The 26,479-nt window shown below is 38.3% G+C and overlaps 1 protein-coding gene across 3 annotated transcripts; it reads left to right on the top strand.

Moving 5' to 3' along the window:
- The first annotated feature begins 38 nt into the window (after window positions 1-38).
- On the top strand, window positions 39-26,479 carry BBS12 (Bardet-Biedl syndrome 12). Of its 3 annotated transcripts, none has more exons than XM_045552322.1 (3): window positions 79-260; window positions 1,138-1,325; window positions 4,856-7,066. In XM_045552322.1, the coding sequence occupies exon 3, from the start codon at window positions 4,866-4,868 to the stop codon at window positions 6,990-6,992; it is 2,127 nt and encodes a 708-aa protein (XP_045408278.1). In that variant the 5' UTR covers window positions 79-260; window positions 1,138-1,325; window positions 4,856-4,865; the 3' UTR covers window positions 6,993-7,066. The 3 variants fall into 3 exon arrangements, 2 of the variants coding, with proteins under 2 accessions (XP_045408277.1, XP_045408278.1); XR_006735409.1 differs by lacking the exons at window positions 1,138-1,325; window positions 4,856-7,066 and adding exons at window positions 9,625-9,911; window positions 26,443-26,479 and having other exon boundaries at window positions 112-260; XM_045552321.1 differs by lacking the exon at window positions 1,138-1,325 and having other exon boundaries at window positions 39-260.

Here is a 26,479-nt window from a genome sequence, read left to right as displayed (position 1 = left end):
TCTACTCTCTACCAATAGAGTAGCGTTTCTGCCTTTCCCAGCCTACCGTTAAGCGGAACTGTCCTCTCTAGCTGCGTTTCTTAGCGACCAGGCCTCCCGCTCCACCAGAGCTGCACGCTTCACACATGCGCAAACTGCGGACGGGAGCTAGAGGGCGCCTTTACCCTGGCGTTTCGGCGTCGGTGTCCCAGCCAGAGCTGCGTCTGGCGGGAAGGGAAGACGGGAACTCTAGACACCGTGGGAGTGCAGAAAGGAGCGAGGTTAGTAGTGAGGTGCTTCTACTGACTGCTAAGTCTTTGGTGAAGATGCGAGGGGCCCTTGTTTGCTTTTCTGACCCCGTTGGGCCAAGACAAGGATGAGATTTTGGGGTCTGGTGGGCCTGAGGTGAATTGGTCTAGCATCCGGCTGGGAGCTTGGCCTTTAGGCATTTCCCTCCTCCCTGGTTCGGGCAGGGTTTCTGGCATGGTAGGCACCAAAATTTCTGTATAGGAAGGGCATGGGGCAACGGCGTGGTTGGAGGGCAGTGAGTATGGGAGTAGGGTGGGTCTTGGGATGCACCTGAAGCTTCACTGCGTAGGAAAGTTTTTATTAATGCGTATGTTGTATGTAGTGTTTGTTTGCAGGGTAGGACTTTGGCCCCACCCATAATCACTACTGGACACCTCCACACACACAGGCCCCCAGCCGTTCCCTTGGCCGAAGAATCCTAAGATTTGGCCAGTTGTCCAACCTTATCAAGCTTAAATCTGCACTCTTGAGTCAGACACAGGTAGCCTGATTAGCCAATTAACTCAGTAACGGTCTAGAGTAAATTTAGACGCCCATGTAACTGCTGTAAACCAAATCAAACTCTTATCCAGAGGGCCAGACTTGCTGGTTCTGCGCATTCTGAACCCGACCAGGGATCAACTTAAAGGATGGAGAAGGACTGAGGTAGGGTGGACCACTGACTTCCTGGTAGGAATGAAGAGATAATAGTCGAAACTTCTAACCTTTAATTGCTCAGACAACCGGACCGCTTTTATGCCTCCTTCAGTGTCTTCTCTAAAGTAAATAGTTTCTAAAACTCATACTGGATTTCCAACAGTGGATTCAGGAAGAATATTAACTTTTATCTAGTCTTTTTCCTCCATGAAGGTAGGACAAGAAAAAATGGGCAAAGTACATTCTTGAAGCAGTCTCCCAAATCACTTTTCATGCTTTAGTAAGTAGAAACAAGGCACATTTTCCAAAGCTATCGGCCTGTCTTGTTCACGTTATATCTTAGGCCAACACTCAAGTATTGTAATCATTGGTAAAAATCTCATCAGGCTTCTGGAAAATAGGTAAGGTTATCCTAGTGTTAGAAGGGATTTTTCTGTATAAAGTTACCCCAGTGAAAATTGATGCAAATTCAAGATATTTTAAAATGAATTAAGTAAAATAAGTCACTTAACTATAATATATTGATTTTGTAGGCCATTTAACTCACATGGAAAGTTGCTCTTGATCAGTTTCAAGCACATATACTTCATCTTTAATACTAATATTAAAGGGATTTCTGAGACCCAGAAATGAATAGTGACCAAGTATATACCCAAACTAATCCTAATTTCTGGGATCTCCTGGATCAAGTTTGATCTAATGGCAATTAAAAGGCTGAATAGTATGTTAACCTGTTTTTATATTACTCTATGATTTAGGCTCTTATATTTGTGATATTTACTTCTAGTTAAAATGGTTTTTCACTTTTTTTAAACAAATATTTGTAGTCAGGCATAAAATAGTTTTTTAATGATAAGCTCAGATTCCGATTCCCAGATCTTGGGTAAGATGTACTTAGTCTTGAAACATAGCTGTTACTAATCTAATTACACTTTAGAACATTAATAATAATCATCTAGGAAAATATTAAATCCAGGCACTCTTAAATCTACCAAGTTTATTCAGTACTTTCTACATGTCACGTACTATGTGAACTACTAGGTGAGTTTGAAAGGAATTGGGTATAGAATATAAAGATACGTAAAACCAAAGAATCCTCAGATAATTGGGGGAGATATACAAACATATATAGAGTGTTTTTACTACATGGTGCTTTGGTAGATAGGTGTACAAAGTGCTTTAGGGACACAGAAAGGAGGGACTATTCCACTTTGGGGCCTTGGAGAAGGCAGAATCAAAAATGTGGCATTTGCCTTGGGTTATGAAAGATGTATTCATGGAGATGAAGAAAAGGTAGGATATTCAAATCAGAGTATAGCTAGTAAAAATAAATCGTATGTTCCAGTATAGCAAGATCATGGGGTTTATAAAAAAAAGTGGAAGATGAGTCTTATAAATTAGGTTGAGGTTAGATTATACATACATATGTCAAGCTAAGGAGTAAAGACTTTATTTTCTAAAATAAATAAGTCTGGCACAGTTGCACACACCTGTAGTCCCAGCTACTTGGGAGGCTGAGGCAGAAAGATCACTGGAGCCCAGGAGTTCCAAGCCAGCCTGGGCAACATAGTGAGATCCCACCTCAAAAAAAAAATGTTTTTTGGCAGTGGAGTAATCTGTTTAGGTTTGTGCTTTTTCAGAGATAATTCTGACAGCCATGTAAAGGAGGAACCCTCTTTGGAAGCAGTTAGTCTCAACCAAGGGAGTGCCAAATGAGAATCATGGCAACTCCAAAGGTGGTTGAACCTTACCTTCATGTTTAAGAAATTCTTACAGTGGCATCTGTTTTCTCTTGTTTCAGTTTTGTACTTAAATTTGGAATGACAAATACGTTGAAAACCAATCATTTACTTACCAAATATTTATTGAGTGCCTACAATATGTCAGGCAATATTCTAGGTACTTGGGATACCTCAGTGACTAATATTGCCCTCCTGGAAATTACATTCCAACAGAGAGAGATAGTCTCTAAATAATAAATAAGTAAACATGTATTAATACTTATCAGGTGATAAGTGTTATGGAAAAAAGAAGGTAGAGCAGATAAAGAGAATCTAGAGTGTAGAGAGAAAAGAGGAATTTTTGGGGTGTTCAGGATAGGCCTTATTGAAAGAGGGGAAACTTAAGAAAATATTTGAAGGTGATGAGGTAATAGATTTCTTGGGGAAGACCATTCCAGAAAAAGGGAACAACTAGGGCAGAAACACTAAGGTAGGGAGCATACCTTGCATGTTCCAGAAACAGAAAGGAGGCTAAAGCAAAGTGGTCAAGGGTTAGAGTAGCAGGAGATAAAGTCAGAAGGGTAAAGGGAGGAGTGCAAATTATTAGATTTTATAAGGAGTTTGACTTTCACTCTGAGTGAAATGAGGAGGGTTTGCAAGATTTTGAGCACAAAGTGAAAGGATCTGTCAATGCTTAAAAAGTTTCAGATTTTGGATTTTTGGATTTAGGATGCTCAAACTGTAGCTGTGTTGTGGCATGCTATTGACCTTAAGATAGATAGATAGATAGATAGATAGATAGATAGATAGATAGATAGATATAGATATATAGATATAGAACTGGTGCTCTTCAGCTTCAAGGATGAATTCAGATATTACAGAAACAAACTTACCAGTACTGTGGCCAGTATTAGAAGAAAAGCAAAAATCTGAGTTGTTTGCTTTTTGAAACTTGAGATTTAAAAGATTGTGATTAAAAAAACAATTATCCAAAGAGTCATAAAGTTTAAAAGTTGGAAGTGAAGATTATAATGTAGATTATTATCTATAATCTTAGCTCCAGCACTTTAACAGGGAGCTCACACCTCATAAGGCAGGTAATTTTATTATAGATAGCTTTTCAATTAGGGAGTACCTTGTTTAAGAGTTCTTTTTATTGGGCTAACGTCTTTCTCTTGTAACTTTCTATTCGTTTTGTATGTGAATCCTGAAATATTATGCAGAATAAGTCCAATTACTCTTGAACCTCCCTTTAAATAGTTCTGTTTGGTTTTTTTAAATAATCTATTCAATAACCAAATTCATCCCCTCCCCTCCATTTCTCTTCCACATTTCTCACCTAGATAACTATAGCAGATTCTTAACTGACCTCTCTACTTCCAGTCTGACACTCATCTAGTCAGTCGTCTACAGTGTTATCAGAGTGGTAATATATCCAAAACAGCACTATTATTATCATTATTATTATAAAACAAGCACTTGTAAAACATTGTGCACTGTTTTAAGCACTGTGCTCACTTCTTGTTATAACTCTATGAAATAGATCCTATTATTATCCCCACTTTTCAGATGTGGAAACTGAGGGGCAGAGTAGGTAAACAACTTGCTGAAGGCTACACAGCTAGTAAGCAGTAGAGCTAAGGTCCAACCCAGACTTCTACATTCAGGAGTACCTGCTTTTAAACAGTATATCAAGTTGTTTCTTAATCTTCCTTACTTAAAACACTTTGGTCATTCCCATTACAGGATCAAGTTTAAGCTCCTTAGCATGGCCCATAATGCCTTTTATGATCCAACTCCTTTCCTCTTCTTCCTACTGTTCTGTGCTACATATTTTTCCCCATAAAACCAAACTACTTGTCATATCCCCAATACACTGTGTGTTTTCCCATAAATGTACATTTACTACCACCTCTTTCAACTTGCTTACTCTTTCCAGTTTTTCTCCAAGACTCATTCCAGGAATTGACTGCTTCTGGAAACATTGCCTGTTGTCTTCATGCTCCATTTTCCCTGTTGGAGTGCTTCTCTTCCATGCACACCCACCTTTATCATTAATATTATTATAATACTGTATCATTGCACTGACCACATTTAATGAAAATTATATATACCTCAAAGGTAAGGACATATCTTATTTTTCTGTCTATATAGAATGTATAACCATGAATTATACTGAATAAAGTTCCAAGTTTTTATTCTGTTTGCAGCTGATGATTCATGGTGATGGCTTGCGGGGTCATAAACAAAAGAAGGCACATAGGACTTCAACAACTTTCATCATTCTCAGAAATAGGAAGAACTTTCCTAGGCCCAGTAAAATCATCCAAATTTATCATAGATGAAGAATGTCATGAAAGTGTGTTAATCAGTTCAATAGTAAGGCTTCTTGAAAATTTGGATTTAACCAGTGCAGTGGGACAACTTCTCAATGAAGCAGTTCAAGCACAAAATAACACATACAGAACTGGAACCAGCACTCTTTTGTTTCTCGTTGGTGTGTGGAGCAGTGCAGTTGAAGAATGTCTTCATCTGGGTGTCCCCATTTCCATAATAGTGTCAGTGATGTCAGAAGGTTTGAACTTTTGTAGTGAGGAAGTAGTTTCCCTTCAAGTACCTGTCCACAATATATTTGACCATATGGGCAACACATTTTCTGGACTTGAAAGATGGAGTGTCAGTTTGTGTCCTTTTCTACAAGTCCCTTCAGATACTGGTTTGATACAGGAAGAGCATGATCTCAGAGATGTTGCTTCTCAATCATTGACCATTCACAGTCTTTCTGGGGGACCTGTTAAATCACCTAAATTCTTCAAATGTCAGTCTAAGGTTGAAACAGATAAAAGCACATCACAAACTCTGAAAAACTGTCTGCTTGCAGATACCCGCTGCAGAAAATCAATACTAATCCACAGTAGGCATTTTAATAGAACAGATACTAAAGAATGGATAAGCAAACCAGATGGATTTCTTGAACATGGTACAGCTACTCCCAAAACTTACAGATGTAATGATTTGGTAGAACTGGCAGTAGGCTTGAGTCATGGAGATCACAGCAGCATGAAATTAGTAGAAGAAGCAGTACGGCTGCAATATCAGAATGCATGTATGAAACAAGTTAACTGTACAATGCCATTTATGTTTGACATTTCAAAGATCTTCACTTGCTGTCTACCAGGTTTGCCTGAAAGTTTTTCTTGTGTTTGTCCAGGATATATCACTGTTGTATCAATATCTAGTACTACTCTGATTAAGGAATTGCAGAATCAGCCTATCCAGTTAGTTCTCATTGAGGGTGACCTCACACAGAATTATCGCCACCTGGGATTTCATAAGTCTGCAAATATTAAAACAGTATTAGATAGCACAAAGCTTCAAGAAGACAGCTCAGAAGAACTATGGACAAATCATGTATTACAGGTATTAATCCAGTTCAATGTGAACCTTGTCCTGGTACAAGGAAATGTATCTGAACACTTAATTGAAACATGCATACACAATAAGCGGTTGGTAATTGGGTCAGTGAATGGCAGTGCTATGCGGGCTTTTGCAGAGGCTACAGGAGCAGTACAGGTGGCCTACATTACACAAGTGAATGAAGACTGTGTGGGCAGTGGGGTCTTTGTGACCTTCTGGAGAAGCAATCCTTTGGACGTTGTAGACAGGAACAACAGAATACCAATCTTGTTAAAAACAGAAGGAATTAATTTGGTCACAGCAGTGCTCACTAACCCAGTCACTGCACAGATGCAAGCCAAAGAAGACAGGTTCTGGAGTTGTGCCTATCGTTTGTATTATGCTCTGAAAGAGGAAAAGGTCTTTCTTGGAGGTGGTGCAGTTGAATTTTTGTGTCTTAGTCATCTTCAAATTATTGCGGAGCAATATCTGAAAAAAGGAAACCATGCTTCTTCAGGGCAGCTTCATAATACCTCCTCTTGGCTGGCTCCATCTCTGGCTATATACAGACCGACGGTGCTTAAATTCCTGGCAAATGGATGGCAGAAATACCTTTCAACTCTCATGTATAACACTGCCAATTACTCATCAGAATTTGAAGCCAGCACATTCATTCAACATCATCTACAAAATGCTAAAGAGTCTGGCTCTCCTTCATCGTACATCTTGAATGAATATAGTAAAATAAATAGTGGAATTTTTAGTTCGGGCATTTCAGATAAACTGGAGCAGATTCCAAGAGTTTATGACATTGTTACACCAAAGATTGAGGCATGGCGCCGAGCATTGGATTTAGTACTGTTAGTACTTCAGACAGACAGTGAAATTATTACTGGACTTGGACACACACAGATAAATTCACAGACATCAGAGGGCTTTTTATTTTTGTAGTATTGTTGGCTGAGTCTTTGGAAAATAATTTCTTGTACTATATCATGGTAATAATAAATTTACTAATAGCCAAATCATGGTGCCTCAAATGCTATCTGTTACGAAGAAGGAAATAATTGATATTTGTCAATAACTGTGCACGGTCTGAGATTTTACCCTACTTAAAGCTAACAAGTTGCTACAGAATATATAAGACACCTAGATCTGAGACAAAGGGCTTTTATTATTCACAGCAAAAGCTGTAGCCAGAGCTTCATGTTGGTTTTACTCAGTTCCTCATTTCTCTGGGTCCCCAGGGAGCAACACAAAAGGCCAATGATGGAAGCCTGCACACAGTAGATTGTGTTGTAGGAGAGGAACACTGAGCTTGGGATAGTCACTGCTTTTATAGTAAGCAAAAACAATCTTGCTCTTTGTCCAAGGGGAAGTTCATACTTGAAAATTGCTTGGTGTAAACACAACCCTGGAACATGGACTAGGTAAAGGTCAACCAAGTCCCTGCATTCTCGGCATACTTCAGTAAGTATGCAGGGACCCTCAGAGCCCGTAGTGGATCGCTTCTTCCAACAATCCACTTCTCACCCTTGTATGTTCTTAGCCAAACTTGAATTTTCACATGACTGTGCCACTCTATCAGCTACTCTGATTAATCTGACAATCAGGTTGTTTAGTCAGTGCCAAATCCGTTCAATTGGTCTTATATAGCAATTAATTAAGGCTACTATCAGTCGACACTGAATAGCAGGATGAAGTCAATCTGCAGTATTGACCTCAGTCCTGTCCCCCAAGGTCTTAAATTCAATCAGCTATAAGTCCCAAGGAGGAGCCAGTAGGTCTTTTTATTAGGCAGCCAGAATGTAGTCAGAGACCAATTTATTATTCTTTATGACCCATGCAAGGGAACTTTGACTTGCTGATCTGTGGTGTCAAGGTCAATAATTATGGGGGAAATAGCTGGGCCAAAAAGCAAACTCTGTACCCTATGGAGAGACTTTCCATGGTCCATTTTCCCCATATACAAGCACATAACCTCAAAGGGTCCAGGTTACTCTAGTTCAGATTTTATGTCAAACCTGATTTGAATCACCATTATATAGATTTGATAAAGTCTCATAAGTAGTTGCAGGCTCAATTGCTATATGTGGTATAATCCAAGGCCACTCAGACATCAAGAGAAGTATATGATCAGTCAAATTGAAACAAGGCCATGCTGGTCCTTGTGTTTCTGTTCACATGTGGGAGCTGTGCATGGTTTCGTGTACTGCCTCCAATACTGACTGAGTCTTAAGAAGATGTTGGTTCTCCATTTTGGTGGTGGGGCCAAAGAAACAGCATTGTTTGTTTCATTGCCGGGCATATTGAATGCTATAAATCTGTCCAAACAGTCTCAAGAAACTCTATTGGCAAACAGGGCCCCAAATTTTGTGTGGGCTTACTAGCCAGCCATTCCTACTGGTAGAGAGGTATGATAACACCACAGTCAGGACCGTTGGAAGTGGCTTTTGATTTCAACCACCAGAACATCATCTACAATTGACCTTTGAACAATGCAGGGGTTAGGGGCACTGACCCCCTGCACAGTTGAAAATCCTCATACAACTTCTGACTCGCCTAAAACTTAACTACTAAGAGCCTAACTGTTAACCAGAAGCCTTACCAGTATCATAAATAGTCAATTAACATATTTCTTATGTTATATGTATTGTATACTATATTCTTACAATAAAGTAAGCTAGAGAAAAAATGTCATTAAGAAAATCATAAGGAAGAAATTCCATAACAGAGATATTTATTGTACCAGTTTTCTTTTAAAATGATTACTTAAATGGCCAAACTTTACAAAGAATGACTTTCCTATGTAAAGCATGGACCAGTCTAACGTTAAAGTCACCCTCTGGAACTTTTCAAAGCCATTAAGTTTAGGGGCAGTTCTTGGCTCACTAGCTCATGCCATTGTTCTACTCTAAAAGGCTCCATTTAGTGAGGGGAAGACAATGGGGGCCCAGAGGAGTCCATGGCTTCACAAGGTGGCAGTGCCTTGATACTGGCATCACATGAAGGGTTTCTAGGATCATAGCTTTGTAGGTCCCCAAACTGTTTGGATAGCAAGAGATAATTAGCAGCAGCAGAACTAACTCATATTAACCAAGCTCACAGAGAAGATACTAATTTCATATTTATATTTGTAACATAACTACCAGATAAACCAGAATACTCACATGAACTGAGCCAAGAATATTCTCTCACGTAGGAAAGTCTCTCTGGGAAGCTAGGAAGATTGTTTGTTGGGGCTGGAATTGAAGCCAAGAGACTCCTCTAATATAACCACTAGTGAGACGCCCTCTCTTCAGGAACACCATTAACCAGGAAGGTAAACTCTGTGCTCAGTTCTTCTGTTGTATATTCTTTATTCAGACATTAAATAAGACACAGCTTTCTTTTTACTCAGTTTTATTTCAGACTTCCCTCTGGAGGCTACACCTCATAACCCCTTAAATGATAACAACTTCCTGCTTTAATTTGGGACACATTTCCCTCCCCCACAAAGTGACATTTTCTAATAACTACATTCACCTACTTCATGATATTTGTGTAACCCCCAAAGCATAATCTTATCTCTTGGGACCAACAGGTTATTGTCTTCCGTGGACCAACTAAAGGTGCTCCTGCTATGGTTTGAATATTTATCTCCTCCAAAACTCATGTGGAGGGGGTGGAGTCAAGATGGCTGACCAGAGACACCAGCTGCCAGAGCATCTCAATAAGAACAAACAAACAAACAGAGATTGGGTGTGGATCTGAGGGAAGGGTGCCAGAACCTTCAGGAGACTCCAGGGAAAGAAATTGCAGAGCAGAACAGGAAGAAGCAAGGGATCAGCAGAGATCAACCCCTGAGAGGTTTGGAGTCCAGTAAGAAGGGTAAGTTGGTTTCTCCCTCCCTTGCATTTCTGACAGTTGGCAGGTTCCTGAGCTGCCAGAGAGACTTTCTGTCCCCACAGCAGCCTGCTGCTGCCAGTGAGCTGGGAGCCTCTTGTGGACAAAGTCATGGAAATTAAATAACCTAATGCTGAACAATTATTGGGTCAAAAAAGAAATTAAGGTGGAAATCAAAAGATTCCTCCAACTAAATGACAAAGGGGACAAAATTATCAAAATCTGTTATCAAAATCTGTAGGATTGGGCAAAAGCAATCCTAAGGGGAAAATTCATAGCCTTAAATGCCAGCAACAAAAAGAAAGATCACAAATCAACAATCTAATGAATCATCTCAAGGAACTAGAAAAGGAAGGGCAAACCAAACCCAATCCCAGCAGAAGAAAATAAATAAGGTCAAAGCAGAACTAAATTAAATCAAAAACAAATAATGCAGAAGATTAATGAAACAAAAAGTTGGTTCTCTGAAAAGATAAAATTGATAGACCTCTCACTAGATTAGCCAGAAATAGAAAGGAAAGGACCCAAATAAGCTCAATAAGAAATGAAAAAGGAGATATTACAACTGATACCACAGAAATATAAAATATCACCTGTGAATACAATAAAAATCTCTATGCACATAGGTCAAAATATTGAAGAAATGGACAAATTCCTAGAAACACACAACCTCTCAAGTCTCAGTCAGGAAGAAATAGAACTCCTGAACAGACCAATAACAAGTAACGAAACACCCAGTTGCGATTTTGCAAAAATCTAAAAAGGCATGTAGTTATAATAGCTCCAGCCTCAGTAAGATAATATAGGAAAAGGGCACAGAGATATGGAAGAGTAAGGAAATACAGCATATCTTTTGTCTTATTTTATATGAAACAACTTGAATTCCTAAAATACCAGATATAATCAACTTTAATTCAGCAATCATCTAAAGGATTGTTCCATATGAAGTTTCCATCACAGACACCATTAAAGTTCACTTCTTCACGCCAGGTGTGATGGGGAGCACTCCACAGGCAGTAGCACTTTTCGTCTTCACAGCAGTCCTGTGAGGCAGGCTCTTGTTCTGTCTTCAGTTTACAGACAAGCTGAGGCACAGACATAAGTCTCTGGCCTAAGGTTAAGTATCTTGCACAGAGGGTAACTAATCTTGCCCAAGCTAGTTAGCAGTACAGTCTAGCAGGAGGCTGAAGACTACTGGCGGCCAGTGGTCTCTGAAGAGAGGCAGTACACAGATGAGAAGGGCCACTGGGCTACAGGACAAATATATTAGAATTTCTACTTCTGTTTATTTTTAAGTTATTCTGTAATTTTTTTCTTTATGTCATATAATTTACATACCCTATTCGTTTGGTAGGATGTATAAATTTAATATATAAATATATATACATATATTGGGGCACATGATCAAAAATGTCTGAAGAGCCCTTCTCCAGGAGCTAATCAAATTCTACATGTGGCAGAAAATTAACTCTGTTTTGATAGAATAGAAAGTAATTTGGGAGCAGATAGTCAATAAAAGATGAAAATCAAATTAATTTTGATTAGTTCTACCTTCTATAACTAAAAAAAACCTTGAAATTTTAAAAATGTAGTACATTTTAAAGAAATACTCTCAAAATTTGTGTAATAATTTTGGCTGGGCTCAGTGGCTCATGTCTGTAATCCTAGCACTCTAGGAGGCCAAGGCGGAAAGATTGCTTGAACTCAGGAGTTTGAGTCCAGCCTGAGCAAGAGCGAGACCCCCACCTCTACTAAAGATAGAAAAATTAGCCAGGCTTCTTAGGGGATGCCTTCAGTCCCACCTACTCAGGAATGCTTGAGCCCAGGAGTTTGAGGTTTCTGTAAGCTACCAGGCCACTGTACTCTTCCCCAGGGCAACAGAGCCAGACTCTTAAAAAAAAAAAAAAACTTTTGTAATACTTTTCAAATGATTCTTTAAAAAAATCTAGTTCTTTGTTATTTTTAAATGAGTTTTCACCTGTGACCACTTAGTAATATATTATTGTGGAGCTTTTTAAGCAGCTTAGATTTTTATTTAGGCTAGAAAATCTATTACCTCTTTTAGATTGACTCCTGGAATAACAAAATCCATGTTTTGCAAGCAGCAGGCATGCCAAATTGCCCGTGCTGTTTGTAGTTTACTTCCAGGCCCCAAGAGCTTATACAAGCTCTTACTTTGCATCTGACTTTATCTTTGACCAATTTTATTGCATACTCTGGCATCTCCATTCTTCCTAAGTACTTTCATTTATCATGTCATAGGCAAGCCCTCGTCTTTAACGGTAGATTGATTGCCTTTTCCTCTTCACCTATTTGCACGGTCATCCTGAGATTTTTGAACACATTCATCCTTTAATTTTTTCCATTATTCTTCAAGAACATTTTTAGGAGAAACTCTTGGTCTCTTTCTGTTTTTTCCCCACACACCAAGGTTACCATTCTTAATATGACTTTCCAAGACTCCTTCTCTATATGTGGATGTAAATGCGTTTTTCACAATCTAAAAATGGGATCATAGTAAACACACTGCCATATAATCTATTTCTGTCAATTAATATAGTAAGAAATTTCCACAATGTTATTAAATAGAGTTAAGTAAAATAATTTCAATGACATATTATTTGAGCATAATAACTTTCTATAATTTATTTAATGCATATCCTAGCAGACATTTAGGCCAATTCCAGCTTGGGAACTATTATAAACAAGGCTATCATAAAAGTATTTGTAACTGAATCTTTCCTCTTATTCATGATTATTTCCTGTGGATAAATTCCTAGAAATGGATACTAGGTCAATAGGCAGATGAACATTTTTAAGCTTTTCTGATATATGTGTGCCAAATTGTTCTCCAAAAGGCTCTGCAAATAAATTTCTCCAATTCTTGTCAACAGTGGATATTATTAAAATTTTGACCAATTTTGGGTAAAAATGCTATCTCATTTTAAACTTTATTGGTGAAGAAGAAAGAACAGTGATTTTTCTTTATTAAAAAAATGCTTGAAAAATGTCTATTTTCTTCCTTTGGTGTTATGTTTAGAAAGGTCTTCCTAATTTCAAGACTTTGTTACAATTCTCTAGACAGACTTTTTAGTACTTTTATGATCTTATTTATCCTTCACATTTAAATATTTAATCCATCTGGAATTTATTTTAGTAGAATGACGATTATGAGTTAAGATTCTAAATGAACTTTTTCTAGATGGTTATCCAGTTGTCCCATATAAGGTTTCTGTTGCTAATTCAGATATTTCTTAGCAGTGAGGAGGAAATACCAACAGAAAAAGAGCTATCATGTTCTCAGTTGCTAAGAAACATTTCCATGCCTTTCTGATTACAGGTTCACACTGTTCAGCATTCTGTCATTTTTTTCTGCCACCATAGCACCATATACTACTAAAAAATAATATAGTGGAAATTTGTTGCCACAGAAGTGCTGAGAATTAAGGCAGTGTCCCTTTTATAAATGTTTTCCTATACTAAGAGCAATACTAAGAGCTACACTCCAAAGAAGTGTTTTAAAACACATTTTTGTCTTATTTCTTCAAAGCTTTGCTCTGAAAAACTTAAAGATGTCTTCTTTCTTTTGACCTGTAGGTGGCAAACTTCCACTCTTAGGCTCTTTCAAAATTTGGACCTGCAGATTTAAAATCACAACATGAAAGAGATTATTTTAGTGTGGTAGCATAAATCTGTAAATAAGAACTATTTGGGCAGTTCCTTTTTAATTATTGCATGTTTGAGCTAGTCAGCATAGACTAGGGTCAGAGTCCTGGCTCTGCCGTTAACTAATAGTGACCTGGGAAAGTGAGTCGAGTTCTCTGGGCCTGTTATCGCACCTTTAGATGACAAAGTTGAGTGAAGTCGCTCTTACTATACTTTCCAGTTTTACATTCTGTGATTCTCATTGCTAATTTATATCCCTGACAGATTTTGAGTGATAGTGAAACCCACTTAAAAGGGGACAAAAATGTCAAATAATTGTTTCTTAAGAGATTGTAATGATAAGGCCAGACTTGAAAATTTATCACCAACACAACAACATGAATATATTTAATGATACTGAATTGTGTACTTGAAAATGGTTAAGATGGCAAATTTTATGTTATGTATATTTTACCACAATTAAAAATTTTTAAGTAATAAAATTTATACCATGTTTACAACATTAGGGTTTTTTTAAATGGCCAATTATAGATTCAAACCGTTATAATGACTTATTTTACTGCAAACCACAAAACAAGTAATACAGTAGAGAATGAAATAACTTTTTTAGTATATGGGGGAAATGAATGAACTTAGATCTATTGTCACTACAGCCATATCAGTAAATTATAGTGGGTTAAAAAGTAGAATATAAAATATAAATCTACAAGAGGACAGAAAATAAAATGTAAAACACAAACAAACCAGAATAACAAACTTACCCCTTTTGTGATAAATTAGTGGCTATTAAAAAAGTTATTGAATATAAAATATATATTTCCATATTATCAGCATGAAAATATTTTCAAATGACAGGAAGAACTAAATGGGACACACTATAAAAAGGTTACTATTTTAAATATATACGTATGCATCTGCTGGGGTCCCCCAAGTGAAGTTATACCTGACCCAAACCTTATATGCAGTAACTCCAACAGTCAAAAGCCTTCCTCAGAATTTTATTGTGCCCCCGAAACACACACACACAGGCACGCGCACACACACACAGGCCCTTTGCTTCTCTTTGCCTTCAGTGTTTTATCGGCACTTTTTTTGCTTTCCTCTCTTTATTTCCCCAATCTTAATGTCTATAACTAATCCACCCATTTATATCAAGTACTTCATGGGTTTTTTACTTTACGGTGGGCTGAGTACTGTGTAGTTTTAAAATGTCAAGTATGTATTTTACTTCAACACATAAAAATGTGTATAAAAAGTGATAAATTAAAAAACAGAACCCAAGAAAATATTAACTTTATGACTGTGTGTAAAAAAACAAAGATTAGAACTCGGAGGAATATAAATAATTTCAATTCCTGTTCAATTTGTAAAGTTAAATCCCAAGTTTTAGAAATGACAAAAATTCCAAAAACTGGTCATAGTTACTCTGTATAATATTATATCTCTAGAAAAACTAAGACCAATTGTTAAGTCTATTTGACTTGATTTTAATAGTATGGACCGTCTCCAAAAGATTTTTTTTTCTTTCTAGAATTAAGCCAAATTTTCCCTATATACTAGAATTATTTTAAGTCAAACTTTTCTTGTGCATTAATTGAATCTAGGAATAAATTAGATATCTTTATAAGTTTATATATAAGTTTATTAGTGTGTGGCATTCTTTAAAATACCTGACCAGGCCGGGCGCGGTGGCTCACGCCTGTAATCCTAGCACTCTGGGAGGCCGAGGCGGGCGGATTGCTCGAGGTCAGGAGTTCGAGACCAGCCTGAGCAAGAGTGAGACCCCGTCTCTACTAAAAATAGAAACAAATTATCTGGCCAACTAAAATATATATATAGAAAAAATTAGCCGGGCATAGTGGTGCATGCCTGTAGTCCCAGCTACTTGGGAGGCTGAGGCAGTAGGATTGTTTCAGCCCAGGAGTCTGAGGTTGCTGTGAGCTAGGCTGACGCCACGGCACTCACTCTGGCCCGGGCAACAGAGCGAGACTCTGTCTCAAAAAAAAAAAAAAAAAATACCTGACCAGTACTGCTCAGAACTGTCAAGGTCATCAAAAACAAGGAAATTCTGAAAAATGGTCACAACCAAGAGGAGTACAAGGAGACAGGACAACTAAATGTCATGTGGTGTCCTGGATAGGATCATGGAACAGGAAAAAAGACATTAAGTAATAACTAAGGGAATCAGAATAAGTCTGGACTTCAATCAATAATTATGTATCAATGCTGTTATTGTGATAAGCGTACCATACTAGTGTAAGTGGTTAATAACAAGGGAAAATAGATGTGGGCTGCTGTGGTCTGAATGTTCATGTGTTGGAAACTTATTCTCCAATGCAATGGGGTTGGAGGTGGGGCCTAATGGGAGGGCTCCACTCTCATGAATGGATTAATGCTGCTATAAAAAGGGCTTTCAGGACTGGATTCTCTCTCTCTCTCTTCTGCCATGTAAGGACACAGCAAGAAGGCCCTCATCAGATGCCAGCACCAGCTTCTAGAACTGTGAGAAAATAAATTTCCATTCCTTATAAATTACCTATTCTGTAGTATTCTGTTATAGCAGCACAAAACAAACTGAGACATGGGGTATTGGGAATTCTCTGGGCTATTTTTACTGTTTTTCTGTAAATCTAAAAAACTCTTCTAAAATTATAAATTTATTTTAAAAATATGTGAATGTGTTCAGACTGTAACACCACCTAGCGTATTGAGATTAATATACTAAATAACAGAACCTATTTTTCTGTGAGTGTCCAGCTAATAAGATGAAAATTTGCCAGGTCATATCTACAATCATGCAATATAGAGAACACATCAGTAACTGAAGAGAAACTTCAATAAAGAGGAAGATAAATTATTAAGAGCTGAGAATGTAAAAGGTGCTATATACAGTAAAGAACTCTCCTTGCCTCCAGGTATATATAAGTTATCTCCAACAGGAACAAACAATAAAAATACATTCCAAGGACAGAATGCCAACTCTAGGGTCTAACAAAATGTTTGCACTATCAAAATGTGAAGTTGTTACTATTATATTACAACATGTAATGGAGTCCATTTCAGATTATTTTTGAAGTTTCTTTTCCTTTTCTGAATTTTTTTCTTTTTCCATTTTTTTTGCCAATTTTCTTGGCAGTTGATTTCCCAATGTGTTTATCTGGTGACGTAAAAAAGATTCTTTGTACACTGTCTACTATGAATGAAAGCAAATTGGGACGTTCATAGCCTGTTGACAATATTGAGCACTGGTTTGATGTCTAAAAAAAGTGACCTGTTTCCTGTGTTAACCTCAGCGTAGGAGATGGAAAAGGCTACTTCCCAATAGGTTTCCATTTGGACTAAACATCAAATTAAAAGAAATGAGACAGATGTAATACATCTTTCCCTCACCACTTAATTAAATCATACATTAAAATAGTTTCTTGTTAATGAATTTAAAATGTTTTAAACTAACATTAGTGTTTTCTTGTTTGAAAGCAATAGAGACTTCTGTTGATGAAGTCATTTATTTTCCTACAAATATTCATTGGTTTCCTGCAGTATTTCTGAAATGGCCTTATAAGAATCACATGACATGAGCCACTTGTCAAAATGCAGATTCCCAGACCCAGAATCTACCTTTTTAATTAGAGCCTTCTTCTGATCAGGTAAGGTTTTGTGGTAGTTCTTAACCCTGGCTGCACAAGAGAATCACCTGGAGAACTTTTGAGACTACGAATGCCCTAGCCCACCCCTTTCATACCCCAGATTTTCATTTCTTTTTCTGAGTGGGGCCTACACACCAGTGTTTTTTAACTCTCTGGTTGATACTAGCATGCAACCAGGGTCGAAAACCACTAGTCTTGTGTATGGAACCAAAATTAATGAGAAAAACCTGCACTTTGCTCCTTAGGCTTTATTCAACACACATTGGCTACTGAACACAGCATACGGATCTCACAAGCGTTAGGCTGAGCAAAAGAAGTCAGATACAACAGAAAACATGCTAATTGAGACAAAGTGCTAATAGCTATGGGGTTTCTTTTTGGGGTGATGGAAACCCCAAAAAGTGTTTATCTGGAATTAGTGGTGATGGTTGCAAAACATATTGAATGTGCCAAAAACAACTGAAGTGTTTCAAAAACAAGCATATCTAAACCGAAGGGTTAGAATTCGAGTTCGTGGTTAATCTTTGGGGAAGAGGGAGGAAGTCGTGATGGGCAAGGAGAACAAGGAGGGCTCTGAGTTGCTGGCCGTGTTCTTACTCCTTATCCTGGGTGGTGGTTAAGGGGTGAACTCACTTGTGAGCATTCATTTTTGAGCTGTGTATTTATGATTTGTGCTTTGGGAAGACTCTGAGTCATCGAGAAAAGGTTAAAAATATTCAGGCTCCTCTACTTGAGAATGCAGGAAAGATTGACTATGATTCTATCTTAACCTATAATCAAAGTAGGTCTCCTGAGATACAGAGATAATTTTTGACGGTAGAGATTATTTTATATTGGAATAATTTACCGAAGGAGGCTATAGAATCTCTGTCCTCAGAACTCTATGAAAAATAGCCTTGCTGTAAAATCAGTTCTGTTTTGGGATAGTATCTTGTGGTAATTGGCCAGATAATGTTTGACACCTAATCCAGTCTACCTTTAATTTATATCTACTTTTTGTTGTGGAAATAAAAAATAAGATAAAATAAAACGAAAACTCAGAGATCCTCAAATTCCCATACTTGCTAAAGAGACTTAGATAATTCATCTATTGTATTTTTAGTTACAGCAAACACTATTCATCAAGCTGAATTTCCCTAAGCTCAACTTAATTTTTTCTTTCTTTCATATTATTGCCAATATATTTTTCTTAATTGCTGCTAATATGCTGACAGTCCTAGACTCTCCTTCCCTTCATTCTTTACTTGTTGCTTCTCCAGGCTCTACTAATTTAATTCTTTCTTTCTTCATATGCTCAGGGTTTCATCGCTTTATTGCCTCTTCTTGTATTTCTCTAGCTCTACTCATCTTTCTAAGACCTTTGGTTTCCAGAAATGACTACAGTATTGTGAGGTTTTAGAAAATGTCCACTTCCTTTTGCAATCATGTTTGTAGGCAAAAACAATGTGGTTCAACATTGACCCCTCGGTTCCAGGATTACGTCTTTAGAATTGAGTCAGTTTAGCATTGCCACTGATTTCATAATCTCTGTTTTGCATGCAGTCCATTCCCACTGAAATCTTTTCATGAATTTCCAAAACTCCTTCTTATTTCATTACTTGTAGACTATGCCTTTGTATTCCTATATCTAAGGTTTTATTTCTCTTATAAAAAAACAAACAGCAATTTTAAATTTGCTTTGTTCTTCATTGTTCTAATTTCTCTGAGACTATCACCATACTGTAGTACTTATAATATTAGCCAGATTCAGAGAAAATGAATAGTTTTTTTCTAGTTCTCAATTTTTCCAATTGTTTCTTCATTGATTGGCAAATCTTATGTCAACTCTTTTATTAATGATGCTATTTGTTTTCACTTAAGGAAAATAAAATTACAAAAAGAAGAATACATCTTGTTTCTCAGCTCCTAGACGCTTAAAATGACTCTTAAAAAAATTATACTGGCAGAAATGAGGCTAAAGCTTCTAGAACCAGAAAGAATCTACAGAACTTTCTTTGGAAGGGTAGAATTTAATTGTTGTGCTATAAATCAAATAGGAGTCTAGAAATGAGTTCAGTGGTGCAGGCATGATGACTCACACCTGTAATCCCAGCACTTTGGGGGCCAAGGTGGGAGGATTGCTTGAGGCCAGGAGTTTGAGACCAGCCTGGGCAACATAGCAAGACACTATCTCCACAAAAAGAATAAGAAAAACTAGCCAGGTGTGGTGGCACGCACCTGTAGTCCTAGCTACTCAGGAGGCTGAGGTAGGAGGATTGCTTGAGCCCAGGAGTTCAAGGCTTCAGTGAGTCATGATGACGCCCCACTGTACTCCATCCTGGGCAACAGAGGGAGACCCTGTTAAAAAAAGGGAAGGAAGGAAGGAAGGAAGGAAGGAAGGAAGGAAGGAAGGAAGGAAGGAAGGAAGGAAAAGGAAGGAAGGAAAGAAAGAAAAGAAAAAGAAAAGAAAGAAAGAGCTTCAAGGGATAAGTAAGGAGGGAGGGAGAAAGAAGCAACCCCCCATATCACAGAAATAATACTGGATTTAAAGTTAGAAGATCTGAAAGATCCAGTTTTCTCTACTTTTATCCACTTCTCTGCTTAAATCCATGCTGAGGCTTCCCAGTGCTTCCAGACTGAAATGCAAATGCCTGCACCAGGGGAAAACAGTCTGGCCCTTGCCAGGGTCTCAGGGCTCCTCCCTGGTAGTCTTCCTTTCGATCTTAGATGCCCTAACGTGCCATAACTTCCATGCCTTCCCACACAGTGGACCCCTTTTTACCCTACCCTTTCTCCAAGGGAATAAATGTTCCTTCTTCGCCTCTTCTGAAGGATAATCTGCATGTGACTGGCTAACTTCCTGATGTTCAGAGTCCCTCATGTCTTATCCACAGTGAGACATTCTTCATTTCCCCCCTTTCTTATTTGTGAAGTAAAAGCTGTGTGATCGATCCGTCTACATAGAACTCCCTGCCTGTTCTCCTAGTTAACTACCTTTTCCCAAATTATCTAATGTTTTCCGCTATGCTACTAGGAATAAGAAGAAAAAGTATGAGTTATATATCACTGTATAATGAATCACCCCAAAATTTAGTGGCTTAAAATAATTTATTATTATTTCCCAAGATTCCGTGAGTTGGCTGGGTGCTCCCCTGCTGTTCATGCCAGGGCACACAGCTGGTACAGCTGGGAGGGCCAAGATGGCATCAGGCAGGTGTTTGGCAGTTGGTGATAGCTGTCAGTTGGGGCATGTTGGTTCTCCTCCTCGTAGCCTCTCATCTTCACAAAGCTAGACTGGCTGCCTTAAATGTCAATCTCAGGGGCAGCATTCCCAGAGGACAAAGGCAGAAGCCGGAAGGCCTTTTAAGGGTCTAGTTTTGAAGTCACACAGCTTCCTTTCTACCACGTTGTTTTTGTTAAAGCATGTGACAAGGACAGACCAAATTCAAAGTATGAACTCCTTCTGTTGATGAGTTATAAAAGAGCGTGCGTGTATTTTTCAGTCTACAGTAATGCAAAAAGGAAAAGTTGACTAGACTACCTGAAATAAATAGATTCCTTGAGGTCCAAATAAAATATGACTTTACTTTTCATTCAGGTAAATAAGAATGCCAATTGACTAAACATCTTCAGTCATAGTCACTACTATAAAATCACTGTAACACTAACAGATCACAAGAACAGAAAACTAAGGAAACTACTAAACATGTCATAGGCCCAGAAAGTATTTGCAAGAGGAAGTGGAGGTACTAAGTCTTATTTCTCTAGACAATGCGACCTGACAAGTGTGCTTTCCAAACCTCAGAGTTATGCCAGTTTGACTTCAAGCCTCTTTTGTTAATAATAGAATGGAGAATGCCAGCCAAAGATTTTGTTACTTAAAAGGGAATTTGCAAATTAACTCTCTTAAGTAACTATTAGTTGGCCAACCTTCACTGACAGGAGTTTGCATTTTTATTACCATCTACCTTGCATAACTGATGAAAGTTAAATGAGATCATTAATGTAATGTGCCTAGTGTAATACCTGGCTTACCTTTGCCTCTATATACATATAATTATATATAATATATATAATTATATATGAAATTTATATATATGTATATAAAATTTATATATGTGTATATATGACTGCTACTATTGTTTTATTCAAAGCCTCACCAAGAATTTACATTGTTCAATGACAGACATTCTATTAGGTACTTTATTAACAATATATTTTTAAGGTCAAAATGGGGCAAAACTTTGGAATATCCATTGTTTATCCATATGATGAAAACTGACCTAGCACAATTGCAACAATTAGCCATCACTGTGTAAAAAGTAACCACGAAAAGCTCAGTGCCAATTAACAGAAGCATTTATTTTGCTCATGAGTCTATGAAGTGGCTGGGGCAGTACTGCTTTGGCTTGTGGTACCTGATTGGCTCTGCTTCATGCTGTAAGTCCATGCATAGGTTGGAACAGCTCTGTTCAGTGTGTATTTACTTGGAGCCCCAGACTAAAGGGGCAGCAAGTACCCAAAAGAAGCTCTTTTCATAGTGAGAAGATGCAAAAATATGTAGGTTTTCTTAAGGTCTACATTCAGAACCAGTATCCTGTCGCTTCACTCAAGCCAAGGGAATGGCCAACGTCACCTTTCATGAGAGGAGCTACCTTCTAAGTCACAGGGAAAGCTCCAAGTTACAAAAAGAGGCAAAGAATTGAAGCCAGTAATGCAATCTGCCACAATACTGTTTAAAGAATCTTGGCCAAATGGTCCGCAGACAATCCCTAGACCCGCCCCCATATAGAAACATGTGTCCTGGTTTAGCTTCTTATACTTTCCTAATAGGACATAAATCCCTTGGCTGACTGTTAAAGCTTAGCAATATCTCTATTATACAATAATATAATATCCCTATTATTGTTCTATTAAACAATAATATGGGATGTCAACTGGTTAGTTAACAGAATATATCTTTGAATTCTGTGCATATTCCTAGTGATATATTATGTCTGAATCAAGAGATTAGAAGGAAAAAGATAGCAGTTAAATTACATAGATAATTAAAATTAGATACAAAAATGTAGAAAATTTAATTATGCATTAAATTAAATTGTAGATAAATTAAATGTAGGTTTTTTGGTTTTTTTTGAGACAGAGTCTCACTCTGTTGCCCGGGCTAGAGTGAGTGCCGTGGCGTCAGCCTAGCTCACAGCAACCTCAAACTCCTGGGCTCAAGCGATCCTACTGCCTCAGCCTCCCGAGTAGCTGGGACTACAGGCATGTGCCACCATGCCCGGCTAATGTTTTCTATATATTTTTAGTTGTCCAGATAATTTCTTTCTATTTTTTAATGGAGACGGGGTCTTGCTCTTACTGAGGCTAGTCTCGAACTCCTGAGCTCAAACGATCCACCCACCTCGGCCTCCCAGAGTTCTAGGATTACAGGCGTGAGCCACCGCGCCTGGCCTGTGTTTAGGTTTAATGAAGGGTGCACAGTCATGCCGAAGGACAACTGCATGAAAGGAGGTATGATCCGATGGTAGTACACTGGGGGAAACTTAGCAAGGCCTGTTTGTTTGAGTCTTCATTGACAAGGATGTTTCTTTCCTCCAGGTACAGGGTGGGTGCCTCTCACATGAGGGTCTTATGACCTGCTCTGGGGAAGTCCAGCTTGGTATTATGGGCTGTTTTAGGGGAGAAGGGGCAAGGAGAAGGTAAGAGCAACCTCCTTGTCTCTGCTGTTTTCTCAAATGCCAAAGTGCCATATTTTGGGGTAGTGTGTCCCAAACCCCATCAACTGTTTTATATCTTTCTCATTTCGTTTAAATAACACCAGCAACATAGCGAATTTATGGAGGTAGGCCTTATGATAGCAATTGCAATGCTTCCAAACCCTCAAATTTCAGAGATGTTTCAGAAAGCAATGCTGTAAATAACATTTTTCCACTTATAATTCCTATACTATAATATAATTCTTATATTATTATAATGTAACTTGTACAATAGCATACTATACTATTATATATCAGCACATATATAATGGTATGTACTATTATAAACACACAGAGTTGCATTTTTCTTCTAAATTGTTCTTGAGGTCTCTGTCGGGAGAATGGCTATACAGTCTCGCTCTGCCCTGATGCGCCTTCAGGGAAGGTGGTCATGGATGTTTACAGTGTACCTTTCACACAGTGTGTCTACCTGGTGGACGGCCTAATGCCTAAGTGTCTGACCATGACCAGGTGTCCCTCACAGGAAACTTGTTTATACTGGCAGATGACCTTGTGGCTCTTGTCTGACCTGTGTCCAGTTTATTCCTACCATGACAGCCACTCTCTAGGAGAGCCCTGACCGGAAGGAGACTTAGGTTCAGGTTGTGTCAGTCAGGTTAGACACAGAGGAGGCAGCACCACGAAACACTTGTAATAACAGAAGCAGTGTATTACTTACAGATCCCAGAAAGAAGAGGGCAGGACCCCTCTAAGGGCCAATGGAAAGGGGGAGCCATTAGGGACATGCATGCTTAACCGGGGGTGGGGAGCAAGAGAGAGAGAGAGAGAGAAAGAGTGCACGCGCACAAGGGACCTGTGGACCAAAGCCTTTATTGGGGTCCAGGGCATTACCCAAGCAGGGTTCCCTGGGGAGTTCTAATTGGTGGGTCTACAGCAAGAACGCGTGAGTTCCAAGGAGTCACGCTATGACTGAGAAGGGATCACCATGGCATATCTATGTGTTCCATGCAGGGTGTGGGAGTCCATGAGGCAAGTCAAGTAGATTGAGCTGTATCTATCTATCCCATAGAGGGTCCTGGTCACCAGCAGGCAGGTGTATAAGGCAAAGATCTGGATCAAGCACCTTGAGGAACTGGGGAGAAGTAGGGAACCAGAAACGGTGTCAAGACTGAGCCCTGCATCTAGTATCAGTCCAACTTATATTCGAAATGGATGTCAAGGCAATATACAATTCTAAGAATTCACTTCACATACACACATTAGATATTTACCATGTTAATGATGAGGGGCACAGATAATTGAGGTGTATTTTAAATTTTAGCTTTTAACCAGGGCATTGCTTGAATGGCTGTTTCTTTTATCCTAGGACTTCTAATGCTAAGGCATTTATTCTTCCATGATGTAAGATCTTCCAAATAATAAGACATTAAAGCTTAAATACAACATTTAAAATTATTAAGAACTAGCTAATTTTAAAATCTTAAGGGTATCTTTCCCTCTCAAGAACATAGATCTTTGGGCTGGGGATGGTAGTTCACACCTGTAATCCCAGAGCTTTGGGAGGCCAAGGTGGGAGGATTGCTTGAAGCCAGGAGTTTGAGACTAGCCTGGGCAACATAGTGAGACCCTGTCTGTACAAAAAAATTTTTTAAAGTAGCCAGGTTTGGTGGCACATGTCTGTAGTCCCAGCTACTCAGGAGGCTGAGGTGGGAGGATGGCTTGAGCCCAGGAGTTTGAGGTTACAGTGAGCTATGATTGTGCCACTGCACTCCAGCCTGGGCGACAGAGTAAGACCATGGCTCCAGATCACATTAACAATTTAGATTATGGTAGAATTAATGAACTCTACCTATTATTGACTCTGTTCAAGTTTATTTAGATATAATAACTTCTACTTGTGTGCATACAGTAAGAATATAATGACAAGATGTAATAAATGTTGGTATAATAGCAGCTTCTATGTACATGTGTGGAGTGGGGATCCCAGCCCAGCTGTGAACTAAAAGTTCTACAGTTTCTACAGAAGACTGACAATTCCCATCCTCCCCACCCTGCCATTGGATTGTCAGGAGTCCTTGGGGAGCTTGGCTTGGAACAAATCCAGTCTCCCAAACATGCCCGGGCATGTTGGAACAATGTAATATTCCACTGCTTATAATTTAGTGTAGTTAATGGTGTGGGTCTCCTACATAACGTAGGTATAAAAGAGAAAGATTTTTCTTCCATTTTTTTCAGTAGATCTTTTATTTGCACGTTTGTCTCTTTGTGTGGCTGACAAATTAGAAATTCCTATAAGCCCTAATATAGAAAATGAGTTTCCTGTTGGCCTAGTTTCCTTAGTATTTTATATTAATGATTTAATCCTGTATTCCATCCTTTTAATTTATTCTTATAATTCTGGAACCTGGTGCTTATTGAATCATCTAACTACTAGCAAGTACTTTTGAAGTATAATACTACAAAGAGACAGACCAGAGGAAGGCATTACACACAGGATTTCCTGTTTATACATTTGCAAAATACAATAAGATTAAATGATTAAATGTGACAGATGTAATAGATCTAAGTAATGCACTCAGTAAATGTTTCTGCGTAAATGTGCTGGGCAGCTTGCTCCAATGTCTGACTCAGAGGAAAACATTCTAGTGCATTCGCACACACGGAGAAGGCATCCAGACTGATGGTAGCTGGATGTAATTGCTGATGTCTATTGGGGAAGAAGTGGCAGTGTTAATATTTCCATTAAGATGATTTCATCCAAAATTTGATACTGGGATGACAAAATTTTTAAATGACATCGTATTACACCATCAAATTATCCAATAACACTACAGGCTTACCTCAGAGGTATTATAGACTCAGTTTCAGATCTCAAAAGAGAAAATATTGCAGTAGAGAGAATATCACAATAAAGTGAGTCACATGAACTTTTTGGTTTCTCAGTGCATGTAAAAGTTATGTTCACACTATACAGTAGTGTATTAAGTATGAAATAGCATTATGTCTAAAAAAACAATGTAGATACCTTAATTTAAAATTACTTTACTGATAAAAATGCTGATCTGAGCCTTGAGCGAGTCCTAATGTTTTTGCTGGTGAAGTCTTCCCTCGATGCTGATGGCTGCTGACTGGTCGGGATGGTTTCCTGCGTTGACTGATTCTCCCTTTTATGAAAGACTTGTATGTAGCATATGGTGCTGTTTGATAGCATTTTACCCACAACAGAACTTCTTTCAAAATTGGAGGCATTCCTCTCACACCCTGCCACTGCTATATCAACTAAGTTAATGATGTAATGTTCTAAATCCTTTGTTGTCATTTCAACAATGTTCACAGCATCTTCACCAGGAGTAGATTCCATCTCAAGAAACCACTCTCTTTGCACATCCATAATGAGCAACTTCTCGTTTGTTCAAGTTTGATCATGAGATTGCAGCAATTTAATCACATCTTTAGGCTCCACTTCTAATTCTAGTTCTCTTGCTGTTTTCACCCCATCATCAGTTACTTCCTCCACTGAAGTATTGAACTTCTCAAAGTC

This window comes from Lemur catta, chromosome 5 (genome assembly GCF_020740605.2).
Source record: "Lemur catta isolate mLemCat1 chromosome 5, mLemCat1.pri, whole genome shotgun sequence".
NCBI lineage: Eukaryota > Metazoa > Chordata > Mammalia > Primates > Lemuridae > Lemur > Lemur catta.
This window is presented reverse-complemented; position numbering and strand designations above follow the sequence as displayed.